Source organism: Mauremys reevesii, linkage group 4, assembly GCF_016161935.1.
Source record: "Mauremys reevesii isolate NIE-2019 linkage group 4, ASM1616193v1, whole genome shotgun sequence".
Lineage (NCBI taxonomy): Eukaryota > Metazoa > Chordata > Testudines > Geoemydidae > Mauremys > Mauremys reevesii.
The window spans coordinates 132,664,509-132,683,150 of NC_052626.1; the positions used below are offsets into that span (position 1 = coordinate 132,664,509).

Genomic DNA, 18,642 nt, shown 5'->3' on the forward strand with positions numbered 1-18,642 from the left:
ACTAGAACAAATCCCTGCCTTTGTATCACTTAAAAATATCACTCCACCTTGTGCCACAGTGTACGATTAGTAGTTTCATGCTAGCAAGTAGATTGTTGGAGTCACCTGATTTAAATTGCATTTGACCTAGAAGGCTCTTTATCTTCCTAACGAGGTCAGGTTTCTAGTATAATTTTGTTTGACCTTCTTCTAAAGACTCGTCTCTCTGCTCAGCGACCTGGATTTTGCAGGTCCCTTAGGTGCTGTGTTACAGTGAAATTTGTCTTTAACTACTACTAATCTCAAACTGTTTTCACTCAAAAATGGTCCTTTTTGGGGGGATGACCAACACACCAGTTTTCATGTTTGTTGTGAGTGTGTAATGAAATCAAAGCAAAAACCAAAAATTTCACCTTGTGAGGTTTACATTTCATTACCAAGCCAAATCTAGAGATGGGCAAAGCAAAAGGAAAGGATTTCCTTTATAAAACCCAAAGGGTCTCATTTACACAATGAACTAACGAAATATTTGATAGGTCACAGAGCTGGATTCTCTAGCACTATTGTCAATAGCAAAGCTTCAGTCATACAAGATTGGGACCATAAATAATTTTTGTTCCTCCATATAACACAGTCTGTGCATCGTACAGATTAGAACTGGAAACTTTTACCAGGCTTGGAAGGATTACATTTTAAATGGCTAAATGCTTATATTTGTTGGTTTCTCCTTTTTCCCCTCCATAAAAGGAGCGGGGTTGGGGAGAACTCCGTCATTAACACTCGACATTGACAGAATTGTAGCACTTGTGGAGAACTGCTGACTTCTCTTTTTTTGCAGTTCATTCAATCTGGCAATCTAATATGCAAACCCACCACTTGATTGTGCTTCTGAATCTTCTAGAGTTATTACATTTGGAACAAATTAGTATAATTCTTTTTCTTTGTACAATTTCCTCCTGTTGCAAAAAAAAAAAAATCACGAGGAAAGAAAAATCTCTTGGCAATACATTTGGCTATCCATCCAAATTCATAAAAAATTCATGAACTCTCTCTAAGCCTACTGATGCTATAGACATGCTCAGGGGTAAAGCAGTTATTACAGCCTAACAGCACATTAAAAGCTTCCCTAAATAATTAAAGAGCAATATGGGTGTGCACTGTTTTGTCATATTTCACTGCACATGCAGAACTGCACCCCCAGCTTTCAAATGACTTGAATCCACAGTGGAGTTGGAGGGAGCCATGAATCTCTAGCCTAGTGCTGGAGCACAAAAGGAGGCAAAGAGTGGGGGAGTCGTAAATAAAACCCACTCTCGTGTGGTGATTGTAGCACAGAACACGGCCCATCTGCCTAATGACAAACTTTTTCCTCACATGGATTTGTCACATGGGGTGCAGGCTCCTGTCAAGGATCCATCCCTGCTGATGAGCTGAATAATCCTGGGAGCAAACAGTGGTGGGTTTATTAGCGTATGCAGGTTCCAACAAAGAGCATAAGTGGAGCCAGCATGCCATGAAGAAACCATTATGTACCGATCTCTCTCATTTACTTTGGATTAATTAGCCTATTAACTCCAGCAGCCAGTGTGTCTGCTGCATTTTCCATCTATTTTACTTGAGCAACTGTGCCACACCCCTGGGACTCCATCCTCTGACCATATCTTTAGTATCTGTAGAGGGAAGTGGCAGTGCACGGCTTAAGAGAGAAAAAGCCTGGGTCACAAAACTCAGGGTCTATTTGGATCAGAGCCTAGTTTGTCCTCAGATGAGTTGACTATGAGGTGACTTTGGAGGGCTGATTTACATATTATTAATCCCATGTTTTAGGGAGAGTGGGTCGTCTAATGGTTTAGAGCAAGGGGATTGGAACTGGGGGACTAGAGGGATGCCTGTGTTTTATTCCTGGTTTGCTGTGTGAACTTGGGTGAATCAGCACTAGATTTTCATATGTTGGCTTCCAGATTTGGTGGGTGCAATTTTGCCCTGCCATTTAAGTAGCTTACACAACAAACTTTTCAAAAGTGGCCTCTGATTTCAGAGCACCTGCAGTTCCCATTAACCTGAGCAGTCGATGCTCAGCACTTTGAAAGCCAGACTTAAAGTGTCTCCCATTGAGCACTGAACATCAGAGGCACCACTTGAAATTGTTGGCCTTAGTAGCTAAAATCCTTGACTGAGCCTGCAAACTGGGACCATACATAGGTGGCTAAATAAGGTAAGCTGCCAAATTTCATAATTTTGTGCCGGCTAAAATGTATAGTAGAGTTTTCAAAAGCACCTGTGTGACTTAAGAACACAGGTCCTATTGGAAAGTCCTTGAAAGTTAATGGGACTTGTGCTCCTTCATCAATTTAGGTGCTTTTAAAAATCCCACCCCTGGACTCTTAACTTCCCTGTGGCTCCATTTACGTATCTGCCAACTGGGTACAATGATATATTCTCAATCAGGACAGGATTAGTTAAAGTGTTAAAGCATTTTGAAATCCCCAAGAGCCTGACACTTGTAAAGGTTTAATACATGAGTGTAGCTTTTACTGCCCCCTTGCCACTCATTTCAGTCTCACTCCCTGTCTGCCCATCACCCGACAGTGTCTTTAATGTTCCTGATATTCAGAGACGCTCTGATTCTCTGTCAAAGTCACCCTTTATCCTCCTTCAGTCTGGAGTCAGCCCTCATTAAGGGCTAGAATTCAAAGGACAGAAAATGTCCCCTTTCCCCCTCCCTCCCAAATTACCAGCTGAGCTATTCTTTAAGATTCATTTCGTATTAAAAACCAAATGAGGTGTTTGCTTTGTATCGTCAGTCCTATCACGGGCGGATTAAGACTAAATCCCCCAAACCTGGGGATGTGCTCTCCTTCCCAGCTCCTCCAGCTGGATTCTCGCCTTCCTCTCACTTTTGATCTTGGTGGTGCAGCATGGGGTTGCTGCCTAACAGCCTGCTTCTTTCTCACAGCTCCATCTGGGGCCCCTTTGAGCTATAGGGTTTCAGGATCTAAGCATCCTGCATTTACCTGTCCCTAGTCTGCCGCAGGCTTGACATGATGATTCATTTTTGTAAGCACTGCAAACACACCCCAAATCTCTCACACTGACTTTTATGGCAGTTGCATACTGCATTATCCTGATACAATGTGATGGCGCTACCTTGGGGTATTGTTTCCAATGGAGCTATCACGGTGTTACCGCATTTTGGGCAAATACTTCATGTCATCACTGTCGGCCGAAGCTGAGAGGCACAGCTCAGACTATTAACTAGACCATCACCCTGGCATGTGAAGGATACCTCCAGCTGCAGGACCACTCTGATAACTGCACTCCACCTGTTTGTTTTTTAAATACATGAGGATCATAGCCTAATGTGAGGATTAGTAAATAAACACACACCAGCCAGCGTAATACAGTGCTGAGCCATTCATACAAGGTCAGTAACTCAAGCCCCAAGAAAGCGGCATTGAGAGGACCAGACCTTAAATCTCTGGAAGTGTATTGGGTGCAAAATAGACCTTTAAGAATTTAGCAGGAGGCGCACTCTAGTGGTATGAAAGCAGGACTGGGAGGCAGGAACTCCTGAGTTCTAATGCCAGCTTTGCCACTGACTCCTCTGTCCTTGAGCAAGTTACTTCTTTCTGCCTTGATTTCCCCCTGAGTAAAATGGGATAAGGGTGCCTCACAGGGAAGTTGTGAGAATTCATTAGCTAATATTAGTTCCTACTCTGGATGTTTTCATTGTGTATGTTCAAAACTCTGTATTCAGAAGGTTGTCCTTTTAGGGTTAATTGAGTTAATATCCCCAGTAGCCACACTGCTCTCTTGAGCTTCAGAAAAATGCAAGGAATCTGCAGAGATAGTGCTGTTAATTTTTCTCAGCCCAGTTCAGGCTTTTGTATTTTATAGCCACAGGGCATAAGAAACACCCCTGATCATATAATTGGCTAAGAGGAAGAACTGCAGGAGAGCAGTCCTCTCCTCTCAAAGAGGTACTTGTATTGTGGTAATCAAATAAGGAAGGGCTGTGTTATTCTGTGTCTCATACACACCAAGCACAAGTTCTGTGGTTCTTTGACTTGAGCTCTGTTTCTGACACACTGTATTTTCTCTGGATTGTCTCACATGTTGTTTGGCATTCTTGCTTCTTCATCAACATCAATCAAACCTTTGCCAAGGGGGTGGCAGGAGGCTTTCGATGGCTTTGCTTGTGCATGACGCTGGCTGTAGTTCTGTTTGCAGGGCTGGCTCCAGGCAGTTCGGGTGGCTTTTTTTTTTTGTGCTTGGGGCGGCAAAAATGGTAGAGCCGGCCCTGTCTGTTTGTATCTGAGTGCTAAAGATCTGTAGCTGACACGATATTGTGAAAAGGGAAAACGTTGTCTTGCTTGCATACTGTAAACAGTTTGTTTCATTTTCTGGTTTGAGTGGGTTGCTGGGATTTTCAATGTCGGTTTGGTATTTATTCAGCAACGTGCTGTAAGGGGAAATTAGCAGGGAGATGCACTGAGTGATTTAACAGTTCTATTCCATCTCTGAGCTCTAAGAGTCTAATTTTTGGACAGCTGGAAATGTTCTGGTTTTACAAATATTTTGTGGGTGGGACTCTTTGGATTAGGGTGACCAGACAGCAAGTGTGAAAAATCAGGATGGGGGTGGGGGGTAATAGAAGCCTAGATAAGAAAAAGACCCAAAAATCGGGACTGTCTCTATAAAATCTGGACATCTGGTCACCCTACTTTGGATCTAGCTGCTTTGAAACCAACAAGGTACATAATATTTGCACACAACCCTTCTATGGGTCTCTGGGAAGCACACTGAGGCACATGCTGATTCTTAAGCAGTGAGGGACCCTGGAATGCAGCAGAGTCATGTGCAAAGAAGCATCTCTTTCAAGAACCAAAATAAGGCCCTAGTTCTGCAGTCAGACCCTCAGGGAGCCCCTCTGAAATCAGTTGGGGTCTGCCTGGGCACAAGACCTGCCAAACTGCAGACCCAGGTAAAGTGAAAATGAGGAAGTGGCAAAGATCTGGTTTTGTTCTGGGCTGTCTTTTTAGATTCCTCCCTTAAAGTTGGTTTTATTTGGATAAAGGTCACATTTAAAATAGGTCCTCTACTAATTCTCACTCATAACCAGGAGAGGCATTGCATGTCACCAAATCACAAGAATAAGCAAAGCAGAATTTTATAAAAACCTAGGACACTTCAGTGCAAGGATCGCAAAGCAAATTTTTGATGAATTATTCTGACAATTGCTGTTTAATTTTAGACCAAATCCAAATTTAGCCAAAGGCAATAACCCTTTGAGGGTTAGGTTATCCAACGCTGGTGCAAATATTTCACATGGCCTGACCTTCATTCATAGCTAGAAGCATTTGGACAAGCTTCTCCAAATAGCAAAATAACCCTCATATCTACCTTTATAATAGATTTTAAGGCCAGAAGGGACCATTGTGATCAACTTGTCTGATCTCTTGCACAACACAGGCCACAGGATTTCACCTAGTGATTCCTATTAACAAGGGCCATCTACTGTCATCTACCTAGCTAAAGGCACTGGCTCCTATTCTCCCGTTCAAATCTTTTGAGGATTAGGGTCCTTATTCATCAAAAGTGTGTAGACAAATCCAAAAAGTGAAAGTCCTTAAATACCGTAACTCAGCCTGTGGTGTCAAGCACAGAAAAAACCACCAGTTTCCACCTACTGGACCATCCGTCGATAGGGTTCAGTATTCTTTAGTTTTGCATCACAACCATTGAGGTACTAGGTGAGAAAGTGGTGTATCCTTCCTTGCAGGATGTGTGCATTATATATGTCTAGATCCCCTTTTCTTTCCTGAAATACAGCATAAGGGGGATCTGGATGGAGTGAGGGAAAAATGGGCTTATAGAAAACCTAGACTATGCAAGCCTCATCTTAAATAAATAAATAAAAAAGGCAGGTGAGGGGAAGCAAAACTGAAGCCATCCCCCACCCGATTAAAACAGAAAGCTGCATCCCCGTCCTACGTATGCCTCTTCAGAGCCAACAGGCTCCAGCATCTTTAAGATGAGGTAGAATGGAAACAGTTAAAGTGTCTGTTGGCAGAATGCTGTCAGCTCAGAAATGCCGTTGGTCTAGTTCAGGGGTGGGCTACGATAATTGAATTTTGCTTTGCCTCGTCTGCGACAAACTGGATTATTATATTTTGTTAAGCCTTAAATCTTATTTAAAGGGGACTTGACTGCTCTGAGCTAACATCTCTTCTCAGTTACACTGGGTATAAAGTGGGGAGGAGAAACTGGCCCTTCTGTTCATCTTCCAAGAGAACATAAGTAGGTCACCTTTTTTTTCCCCCTCATTCCAATGATGCCAGTTCTTGCTGTTTAAATCCAAAAGGGGTAGAGGTGGTGGTAGGGATTTAAGGCAGAGCAGCCGAAAAGAGAGGCAAGTTGTTAAGCCATGGGAAAGGGAATAAAACCAACAGTCAGCCCAGAACAACACTGGAGGCTATTTGTTTGGGGCCTGAGCTCACCCACTTCCTGCTGCTTTTCACGTGTTTGTTCTCACTCACCTACGGAATTTTTTGCGTGTCCCTTTATCCAAGAGATTCCAGGCACCCCCACACACCCGCCTCTGCTGACGCTGAAGTGCATGACTGTCGCTAAAAATGTGCACATGGAAAGAAAATGAAAACTAAGCTTCATTCTCTCATTTCAGATGGTTCGGTTTGTTCCCCCTCTCCCACCAACTCCTATTTTTCTCTGTGTCGTGCCGCGCCACTCTGCTTTCTCTCTCGTGCGTGAATTTAGCCGTTGGGGATGGCAAGAGTTAAGGATATAACCTCTTCTAAAACTGCAGTTTTTACATTTCCCTCTCCCAGCTGTAACCTCGTTGCCTACAACTACAGTCAATCTAACCAGCACTACAACCATCGCCACAACCACCACCACCACCACAGCTGCCACAACCACTACAACCGTCGCCAGCACTACAACCACTACGGAGAGTGCTCCGACAGCCACCACTAAGCAGGACTTTGGTACTACACTTTCCTATTTCCTCTAGCCCACCTAACTGTAGCTGGGCTTTTCACCTATTTCATGTCCATACTCAGGTTTAAACAACAAGCCAAGGATGGAATTTAACCCAACAAGTGAAGGACTTCTTAGTGCTTTGGGGATGGCTTAGCAAGAAATCGGAGGGAATGGGACCTAGGGGTCAAAGCACAGGATTAATTTACAGGCGTTTGGGTTCTAATCCAACTCATTGTACCTCAGTTTCTCCATCTTTACAATGGGGATAATATCACCCTCCCAGGAGTGGTGTGATTTTAATTAACAAATGCAAAACATTTGAAATAATTAGGTGGCAGACAATACAGAAGATCACAAAGTATTATTAAATCTTCTATTACCATCTCAGAAAAGGGATTCTATTATTATTATTATTATTATAATAAAGAATTCCACTTCAAGTCAAGCACAGCAACTGAGGTAGTAGACCCGTTATTGTGCATGGGATTCTTTTGGTTTATGCTTACCACTCTCTTTGTAGTGCAATCTAGATATATAGCCCATGGGACATTTGGGGAAGTATTTAAAATTGCAAGATGCAGACAAGTTCCATCTTTGGGCCAGGATCAATTTATCATGTGTGTCTGCTGGGAGGACTACATCCTGCATTTACATGGGGATGGACTCTCTAATGTAACAGGATTCTAAATATCCTTAATCTATTGACAGGGAAAATGGAGAGAGGTCTCTGTTGCTTTTTAAAAGAAGAAATTACAGTAATTGCATCTCTGGTAAATAGACTGGTACTTACGGATAAATCACTACATTATCATTTGTATTCAGTAATCTAAAAAGTGCACTAAGCTTGTGGCAGAAGCTAATACAATCAAAATAGTTCATAGTTAATACTCAGCTCCTGTAGACAACTGTACAGGTAAGAATCACATGTGTATGTTGTTCCTCTTCATAGAGGAAAAAACTTCACACTGATTAGTAATGAAAATAAAGAGGATTCTTTATTGGGGCTGCTAGATGCAGACAGAACCTATGCTTCTCTCTAGCTCCTAGAGTAGCTAAATGCCTTGTCTACATGATAAAGTTACACCAGTTTAACTCAAGATGTTAAACCATTGCAAACCCCGGTCTATTCACCCACATCAGTTGAGCTGAAATTGATTAGGAACATGTTTAAGCTAAACTGCAATAAGCTACTCAAACTGAAGAAAGAACATCCATAAGGGGTTTGGACTGGTTTAACCAGATCAATTTATACACCAATTTAAGATGAAGAGATGCAACTTTCTCATGCAGACCTCTTATTCCTTGGCCAAAGCCCCAAAGAGACTCTGCTGCCTAGTGTTGCTACGCAGGATTTCCACAACTAAGCAGCATAAAAGGATCTGCTACCAGAAAGGTCCCAGACAAATTACTACATGAGAAATGTTCTCAGTAATTGAAAATAGGCAGTATCACAGAAGCAGTATGTACTACCACAATACAGAAAAGGCGACACTGAAAAAGACTCATAGCAACACAACAAGCTAAAGAAATCAGCAGTGTTCATCTCAAACCATGCACCAGAACATAAGTGGAATGGTCATATATTAATGCAGTTAGCTCAACTAATTTTATTACCAGTGCTGTGACAAAATAATGCAATGTTTTTTAAGAGGAGGGAAACAAATTCTGGGCCATCATCTCATGATTTGAAAGTATGTGGTTTTTGTTAGGTGTCCACAAAATGACCAAATCAGCATTTTTGCAAGTTTTTGTTTTGTTTTGTTTTAAGTGAATCGATTTTCAGCTTAAATGAATTTTGAATTATGAAATTCAAAACTGGAGAACAATTTAAGCTGTATGCTCAGAATGCAAACCATTTTAAAGTGAAAAATTGTGAAAATGGGCCATTATCGCCAACTCAGCATGAAATGCAGAAACTTCACATTAAAAAAAAAAAATTTAAAGCCCCTTTTACAACACTCTTCTGCTTCTGGGAAGTCATTCAATAAGACAAATGGGGTCCAGTATGCTCCAGCATCAGTACAAGAACACACCCACACAATGATCCTTGAAGCCTTAACAATCATCTCCTATGCTGCCCCAATAACCTCACTGGTTACTGATGCCCTGGTTGAATTTATCTCACTATGTAGCAATCAATAGAAACTGCTGTGTTCTGAAACAGGAACATGTTGAAAAACTGTTCTCTCATTTGACTCTATCCTCTTATTCCTTGGCCATAGCCCCAAATTTTACTTGCTATGCTCCCAAAATTGTCAGTCCCAACTGTTCAAAAATCCTGTGAGAGACTCCCCCCACCCACACCTCAAATCATGAGATTTTTATTTAAATAATAAATTTGGGGATCTTTTTTGTTTGCCTTTTTGGTTTTGGAACCTTTAGGCTGCACTCACTGCATGTTTTCAAGCTTTTCTTGGCAACAAGAAGGGTAAGAAACTCACTTGCAATCACCAGAGTACAGCAGCTGGGCTGGCTTTAAAAAAAACAAACAAAAAAACCCAATAAATGATAAAATGATGGGAGTTAGCAACACTATGCAGCATTGTAACAGCTATGACAGCATATCATTTGAACCCCAATGTTGCAAAAACACTTATGTACACGAGTAGTCTCTGACTTCCATGGGTCTGCACATCCACATGCATAAAGCTAACCACATGTATGAGTCTTCACAGACTTGGGGCCTTGATTGTGATTTCCTGGGGCAGGGTTCCTGCAGCAGTCTCTAGTTACTCCATTTGTCATGGCTGCACATTGTGCATCCAATGGGATCACATGGCCCTGAAGAATCAGATAAAGAGATGCCCTTTTGCAATCCATTTATATTATGGAAAAATCTTCCATTTTTTAAGAATGAAATTTTTTCTGCTGAGTACAGGAATAGAGTCAGAAATCACTAGCATTTACTTTGCTACACCAAAGTCTGTGCAACTGTGTCATGTAAACATCACAATGTAATTTCTTCTAAGGGCTAGTTTACACTGGCAATGGCAGTGCTTTAATGTAGCTTGTGTGGTCGCGGCAGAGCGCTGGGAGAGTAAAAAAATACCTCCATGAGGGGCATAGCTCCCAGCGCTGGGAGGTGCACTGTCTACACTGGCGCTTTACGGCACTGAAACTTGTTGCGCTCGGGGGGAGGGGGTGTTTTTTCACACCCGACAAGCCCTAAGTCACTTTGCTGGTGCAAGGTACAGTAACTGGCTCTACTTTAACATAAAGAGGTATTTACTCATTCTCCAAAGCATTCTCATTGCTCAACTTGAAGTCACTTATGTTTTTGCTAGGAACAGCTTGATTGCATTATCCAACATGTAGTTTGCAGATTATTAACATGGAAATGTTCTTTCCCAGTCCCTCCTCTAGATTGTGGTAGTGAGCGCGTGCTTCTCTCACCTTGGGTTAGGCACTCTTTTAGCTAGACCATAGTAGTTATGATACAGCCATTAGTCTATCAGTAGTGTAAGGCAAAGCCTCTCTGAATGTAAGAGCTGAGTTACCTAAATACACAAGCTGTGATGCACTCTTGAGTTTAAACTCACCCATAAGGCTGAAGGGTCAGAGTTAAGAACCTGCCAGGTTCTGAATTTGCCAATGAAGAAAACATGCCTTAAGCATTGTAGCATACTTAGCTAGGAGGGAATATCCTCCAACTAATGCAAGGGGCTTTAACTTTTCTAATTCATAACAACTTTGAAATAGTTTGTCAAACCCAGATGTGAGGTTAAGATCCATGTGTGTATAATCTAAAGTACTAACTCCTGTTCTAACCTGTTCACTAGCCACGAATGGATCATCCATATGGAACGTAAAAGCTTTCACTAACAGTAACTGGGCAAACATCACCTGGAGCCACAATTTTTCTGCTGGAACTGACTTTGTGGTTGAGTATATCACCAGTAAGCATCAGACCGCGTGGAGATACTGCAGAGCTGTTATGCCATTAGAGATCCTGTCAGGTCTCAGGTTTTCAAAGAGCCCCTTTAGGCAATATTAATTAACTGCAGTGTATTGAAACCTACTGTCCAGCCTGTTCATGGGGGGAAATACGCAAAGGATTCTCTTTGCCACTAAGAATGCACTGGAATCGTGTGTTTTGCCATTCTTCTAAATGCAATTGCCTTCTCCATTCGTTCTTGCAATGGAGGGTTCAGGTCCGTGCATTCTGAATTAACAGGGCTGCCCATTTGGGAGTCCAAAGGAAGCTGTAAAGGCTGCAGCTTGTCATGAGATTAAGGGCTATAGAGAAAGACCAATCAAATTGGGAACCAATGCTTAAGGAGAGGAAAATGAATACTTTCAATAGATAATCTATGGTGCAACAGTCACAAAAAAATGTACCCGCTTTTGAATGAAAAGGGCAGAATCATCTGTGATCAGTAACTCCTGTATAATAGATTTCGTTGTCTCTCAAAATTACAGAGCTCAACCTAGCCTGGAAATTCAAAGCTGGCACCTGTCGTGGTTTGGGGTTTTTTTTTTTTTAAATATTGCTTTCGTGGTGCAAATAGGCAGATAGTAATGAACACTGTTTGCATCTATTTCCTGAACATTTCATAATGTCTGGTATGAATTTAAACAGTCTGTGATTCCTGACAGTGATCCAACTTTGTTTACAACATTGTTCTAGAGATGAACTCACATGCTACTTAGAATCCCTTCGATTGCCGGACAGTCCCTGTTCCCTCTGTAAGGCTTCCACACCTTTAATTACTAGGCAAAGCCATATTTGCAACTCTCAGCACTGATTTAAGGAAATCAGTTTATCTTCTTCCCTTCGGCATCATTCCCAGAATTTGAAATACTCATCAGGCTCTCAACTCCCTGAAGCTTGCTCTTAACATAGTAGAATGCAAAGCATTTCTCTGAGCTTCGGATGCTGCTCTCTTCCATCCCTAGTACTCCCTTTCACTGCAGAGAAATCTTAAACACATACAGCTGGTGCCTAACATGAGGCCAGATGAAGAAGTCCCTCCTCAGGACAGGTTCCAATGGGAGTTGTGCCTGAGTAAAGATTTGAGGTTCTGGGATATTCACAACATCAGATGATGCCTCCCAAATCTCCTTTCAGGAAAACTCCCCAGGAGACCTCTTATTGTTGATCCCCAAAAGGGTCTAAAGATGCTCCTATATCTTGGAAAACTGCACCTATTCAGTTGCCATTTGCAAACCGCAGTGGAGTTGAACTGCTCATACACTGTAGTGCTAGTTTCCATTTAATTCTTTCAGATTCCCTCGCCACTGGAGCAACCATACCCCTTCTGTCTTTGGTCAGAAGGTGCTCAAAGAGCTTTCCCGCCTCTTCATACTAGTGCCAGGCATCTAACACAAAGACTGAAAATTGTCACCTCCCACCGTCTTGGCTACAGCATATACCACAAGCACCCCTTGAAGGAAGGGCTGTCTGAGTTTAGGCTATCAGACTTTCACCGATCTGTTCATTCTGTGCTAACACAGTCTCACCTACCCGTTTAAATTGCCTGCACCCTGATATGTTTCAAGCCAAGGCTACAGTGTGGTATTTGCCATGCACCCAACAGGCTTTACAGGCTTTTCCATAATTCCTGCCTCAATTTAAACTGGACACGAGTTTCTGAGACTCCATGTAGCATTCCCCTTCCCCTGCTAGACCACCACAGCGGTAGGCATTTACTCATTTGTGATACAGGCTGTCCCAATTTTCTGTAAGCCCCAAGCAAAAAAATACCCTTTTCTCTGCTGAGTGCTGCAGATTTTATTTAAAGGTATAAAATATGCCCCACACATGGTCCCAGGTTCAATCCTCGTGTATGGCCAGAATTGGGTTTATTACATATGCACTAAGGACTATCAGCAGCACAAGACCCTGCCCATTTGAGCTGAAGGAGCAGCTTCCCAACCTGCAGGAGGATCTATGTGGGCCCACCACTAGCAGGGACACAATCATGCACATCCGAGCCAGTCTTTCAAAATGCTTGCAATCATCAGCGATTCCTTAACCAACACGAATAGATGTTAAGATTTCCATCCTGCAAATAAAACTGGTGGGAAGATCCTGCTATCAACCCCTTCTTCTCAAAGGCTTGAGAGATGGCCTCTAACCCCATGCCCTGTAAGTCGGCAGACTGGCTTTATCAGATCAGCGGGGGTAGACGAATTCCAGACCCCCCCTCTGTGAATACACTGCTCTGATTCCCCCAGGCACCCAAACCAAAAGACTGGTTAGCAAAAGAGCTCCACCAGGTTCTAACAATAGAGAGAGGTCTCCTAGGTGTTTACAAAGGCATTTTCAATGCAACAAACGGAGGTGCTATTAAAGCACTGTCATTTACCTGTATCACTGCATTTTCTATATTCCCAAATGGGCAGTAATCACAGACACTGAGGACATTAAGATGTTATGGCCCCGGTCCATCAAATTATATTATTTCTGCTCAACAGAGAGGTGTAGCATAATGCAGTCAGCACGAATATGTCTGAGCTTCCTGCCACCTGATTTTGATGCGAGGTTTCTGTTTCTCAGGTAACAATACAGTGAGATCTATCCCTGTTAAAGCTCAGACCCCTTCCTCTGTGCAGCTGGCTGACCTGACCCCGGGGATGACGTACCAGTTGTGGGTTTTTCCCAAATGGTCTAGCCCCAGCGAAAACGCTTACATAACCTTTACGACAAGCTCAGGTGAGACGGGTTCCAGCCCCACTGTGTGACGCCTTTCCAAGACATTTCATTCCATCCTGAGCTTTGCCACTTGTGTGCTGTATCTTCCTGCTGGGGAGGTTTGGCCATGACCATGCATGGAGCAAATTTCATTCACTCCACCGACATTGTGCCCTCTCTGCCCTTATTATAGCCCTAGCTCAAGAAGCAATAACATTTCCAAGGTCAGATAACGTTGTCTCAACTGCAAGTTATGAAAACCAAAAACCCTGGTGTGGCCAATAATGTAACAAGCTCCATTTGAAACAAGGAATCCTACAATAAGGGTAGAGATCATGCACTTGTCACGCAGCTATGCTTAAAACATTAAGACAGACTCCTGCAAAGGATCCTGCTTGTTACTGTAGGCTCTGTGTTTGCATTTTCACTTGTGTGCTGCTTCTTGTGGTGGTTGTTCTGGCACAGCAAAGCATCTGTGTCTTTCTATCTGGGTTATTGCAGTAATGGTTGTTCATACGTTCACGACAAGATATGGATAAGGAATAATGCCAGGGGAATGTAATGTTTGTAGAAGGCCCACAGAGATGGTCACAGAGGGGTATGTGCATAGGACTTTACAGATGTATAAGAAGGCAGGTATAGTACTCCGGGAACGACATGTTCAATTGCATGAGCAATTTTTTGGGTTTATCACCTGACTGCATTTTATAGAATGTTAAGTATGGGCTTGATACAGAGCCCACTGAAGCCAATGGAAAGACACCTATTGACTTCCATGGTTGTTGGATCAGGCCTCGTTTATTTAAAACCTCTGTGTTGTTATTCCATGAGTTTTGGTAGAGTCAAAATAGGGAGAACATGGTCAGCCATGGATTTAGTGGCAGGCACCTCTCTGTGATGCCTGTTGAAATTTGGCCCTAAATATTTATTTGAAAAACAAACAATAACCAACCTTTATGTAGGACCTTGAAAGCAAAATATAGAACTCTACAATCTCTCTTTAAGTAGGAAACCCTGAAACAAATTCTATTTGCACTTACATCATGCAGTGCTCCAGACAGAGATGGGGAGGAGAACTTGACCTTTCTGAATCTTATTTGTGAGGTTCAAAGTATTGGTGTCCTTAACTATATTGAGTTATCCTTATACCATAAGATGCTAACATAACATGTGACAGATGGAAAATGCTAATATTCGTGCAGCATCTTTGTATAACAATGCACAACTCTGAAAATACTAGCAAGTATACGGTACCTTGGAAGTACAGCCTGATCTTGCCTGGGAACTGACTCAGTCTGATCTGCCTCTTTCATCTCTAACCACTATCATCCTGTGAAAAATGGTGAAACCCATACCACAATGTTCCTCTTATCACCATCTTTGTAAAGAATCCTTTAAGGACAGCCATGGGGGGAGGAGGGTTAGTTTGACTTGGGTTTTTCCTATTTCTATTCTACTTTAGATTATGTGGTGCATGGAGTATGGGTGTTCCTAGCTAGGGTCATTTTTGTGGCTATGCTTTTAGAACTGGAACCTCAAATCCAAAAAATCCTAATTTTGAGCATTTTGGTTTCAAGTCCCTAAATCTCAGCTTGCCCCTACAGTTTTGGGTTTTGTTTGGATCCAGAACTGAAAGGAGGCTATTTTCCAGTTCAGATGTGGCCTGAAAGGTTTCCAGAACACCTCCAGTCGCCACACCTTAGCCTTGATTTTGTCTCTTAATTCTGAATCCCAAACCTAATCCAGATCCCAGCACTCCCTCCTTCGCCCCCTCTCTGTTTCTATAAGATGTCCCTATTTTCTTCTTTGTGAATAGCTGTAAGTTGCCAATTTTAGATAGACATCTCTCTTTTCCTGCCTGCCTCATTACCCCTTCTTGCGGGGCTCTCATGCACAGGAACTAAAAGGGAAATCAAGGTCCAGGGAATCCCAAAAGCAAGTAGTTTGCTTGATTTTGATATGCACTATACATGTATTTTTGTTATTCCAAAGTCCACATTTTCTATATTTGAAGGGCTCTTTATTATATTGGCATTAAAATTCAAGGATTCACTGTCTTTATTCCTCTGATAAAGTCCAGATGACTACCCTAGCCCTATCACCATGGGATCCACAAAGCTATCAATCGTTTATGCATGCATGCATGCTGCAGTTTCATTTTTATCCTGGCTGGATGCTATTGACTTGAGGGTTGACAGCCCACTGCCCCATCATGTGCCATCATTAATGTTTTATGACAAGAAAGCACTGTCCATTTTTTTTGGTTATGTTTTGCAAATATCTATTCTAGAAGTTGCTGCTTATTTATCTGCATTCAAATTGAAATAGCCCACCTGCACCGCGGCTGCAGTATACTGCACTCTGACTTCTCTGCCGACGCTATTGAGCTTTTGGTTAATCAGAACAGTGCTTTCCAGTTGTAAGTGATGCTTAACTACAAATGTAGCTTGATTTAAAAAGAAGGGGGGGTTCCTTTTTTCACCCCTTAAAAACGTGGGAAGGAGGATGCAAGTTTCACAAAATGTACCAGTTACATTGGTACCTAGAAACCAACAGTGTATAAAAATCAAACTAGCACTGGATACATATTTTTGCTGCATGTCTGTGTGCGTGCAGTATTTTATCTCTCTCTCTATACCTCTCTATATAAATATGTATGCATGCGTACGTATGAACCCACACACACACACACCATTGTCTACAAAAATGATCAAATACGATAGCTTACAGTACTGTTAGTACATGTGGGAACATTACCATACAATAAACATAGTATTTTTCATACAGTATAATTATAGGCTGAGATTTTCAAGACCACTTAAAGGGCTTGGATGCTCAATCCCTGTTGATTTTAATGAGAATTGGTTTCCTGGTTCTGGGCAGCTTTGAAAATCCTACCCACAGTTAACCCCACATGCAAATTTTTGAAGCAAATTAGCTGTCATACAAGCAACAGTACAGTGAAGCCAACTCTAAAGACCACCTACAACATGAAGCACAGTGTCATGAGCTACCTCTTTAAACCCAGTCCAAGATTCAGCCTTCAGAGAAACGGCACGTGAGTTTTGCTAATCGCCCGGTCAATGGTTTATGACCGATTTCGCTGTCAGTTCATAAACTTGTCATTTTTAGTCAAAGCGTGTTTTGAATCACAGTTTATAATTAATTCAGGAAATCCAAAGTCAGCGCAACGGTGTTTCAAATTGATGCCTGTTGGATTACCAGGCTTCTTTCTTTTATTTAGCTAAATTGCTGGCCTTGCATAAAGGCAGATCAAAACATCCTGTCAAATTACAGCCACCCACCAATTCCCTTTTTTTCAAACGCTGTGATCTGTCACTCTGTTTACACTAAATACAGGTTTGCTGTAGGTGTAATTTTGGCATCACATGATTTTTTTGGGGGTGGGGATGGCAATTATAAGCCTACTTTGACAGTAGCCCAGTTCCACTATCCTAGTGAGAGACCCTCCTGTTACAGTCTGTTTAAAACACTCCCTGCGGTGGCAAATCTGGCCTCATTCCACACAGTGGCATGATGCTTTTCTTTCAGGCGGTTTTTGCTTTCAGTTAAGAACCATTCCATTTCTCAGCATTGTTTCCCAGTAGAAATCCCATCCTGTTAGCATTGCTAATACAATTTCCTTTCATTTCAAAGCTCTCCAGTATAATTTTACTTCCCCCACCTCCACCACGAACATTGTTACTCTAATTCAATTCTCAACTCCATTGAATTATCTCACACCTTTCATTATAAAAACGTGCATTTTTAAAGAGGGTTCAGCTCCCAGAGTGGGTCCTTTAGTAGAAAAGGGGCATGCACAGAATACCACCTGACAGTGTTAAAGGGGGAAATATTTAAAGTTGGCAGCTGACTCCCATTGAAAGTCAATGAGAACTGGACACCTAAAGACAGACCTACGCTACAGAAGGTTTGCCAATACAGCTATACCAGCAAACCCTCCTAGTGAAGATGCAGCTTCTACTGACAAAAATGTGCTATTTCCGGTATATCTTAAACCAGTTTCCCAACTGAAATCAGCTATACCAGAAAAGGTCTTTTATGTTGGTATAACTGTGTCTACAGTAGGGTTTTGGCAGTATAATAATGTTGCATTTTTTTTTAAAAAAGCAGCCGGCTCAACCAACACTACCATACCAGCTAAAGTTTCTAGGGTACAGCTGGCCTGACTCCCTTTTGTGCCACTGAAAATCTCCTCCTAAAAATCTTGGGCCAGCTAGCATAAATCGGTAATAGAGCTATGCCAATTCACCTTGCAAGGTTCTAACTCCATTTTCATTAGTAAAAACTCTCCCCCCATACCGTTTTTCCCCACTTGAACTAGCCTAATTTTTGTAGCAGTTTCGCTGGAAACATCCACTCACTAACATCAGGGTTTCAATTTGATCAGGGTTCAATTTTTAGGGAAAGCATGAATTGTCATAGCAAAAAAAAGATATGGAACAGTTGTGTTTAAAGGTATGGAATGCTGGAATGTTTAAAATTAAACCCATTTTTGACAGTGTTGACCAGTATATCATGGCTCTTTTAGATAGGCTTTTATGTGCAGGTTTCAGAGTGTATTTTTATGGTGTTACTTTGCATAGTATCTCTAAAAACATCATGTTACCATATTTGAGTACAATCCAAAAATGATCAGTTTTGGGAATGTATTAAGATGGAATTGAAGTCTGATTCTGTGGCTTTTGCTCGTATGAGTAGTCCCATGGACTTCAACTGGAACACCGATGCAAGCAGGGTTTGCAGAACCTAATCAGGGATCATCCTAAGAGAGCTTCCCAACAGAACATGCTTTTCCCCACATTGTTCATATTCTGTATCTTCATCTAAAATAGCTGATATAACATCAGCACTATTTGGCAGAGCAAGTCCTCAGTGACCTCGTCATGAAAGAATTGGGTGATTCTAAAATGTGGGTAACTTCAAAGTTCTCAGGCATTATTTGCTGCTGACATTCTGAATAAGGACATTAGATGTGGTTTGTCACCGCATGCACACAGTTCTCA

General features: G+C 42.0%; 1 protein-coding gene and 1 long non-coding RNA gene across 14 annotated transcripts in view; one reads left to right on the forward strand and one right to left on the reverse strand.

Moving 5' to 3' along the window:
• NFASC (neurofascin) overlaps nucleotides 1-18,642 on the forward strand; it is a 169,243-nt gene that overhangs the window by 135,637 nt on the left and 14,964 nt on the right. For 2 of the 13 annotated variants that reach the window (XM_039536225.1, XM_039536226.1), the window contains 3 exons: nucleotides 6,828-6,986; nucleotides 10,761-10,877; nucleotides 13,481-13,636. The exons of 10 other annotated variants lie outside the window; for them this stretch is intronic. In XM_039536225.1, coding sequence (XP_039392159.1) covers nucleotides 6,828-6,986; nucleotides 10,761-10,877; nucleotides 13,481-13,636 — 432 coding nt within the window. Of the gene's footprint in view, nucleotides 1-6,827; nucleotides 6,987-10,760; nucleotides 10,878-13,480; nucleotides 13,637-18,642 lie in introns of those variants that run through there. One more of the 13 variants, XM_039536239.1, reaches the window with a different exon arrangement.
• LOC120404186 overlaps nucleotides 1-18,642 on the reverse strand; it is a 56,901-nt gene that overhangs the window by 8,994 nt on the left and 29,265 nt on the right. The gene's annotated exons all lie outside the window — the stretch shown is intronic.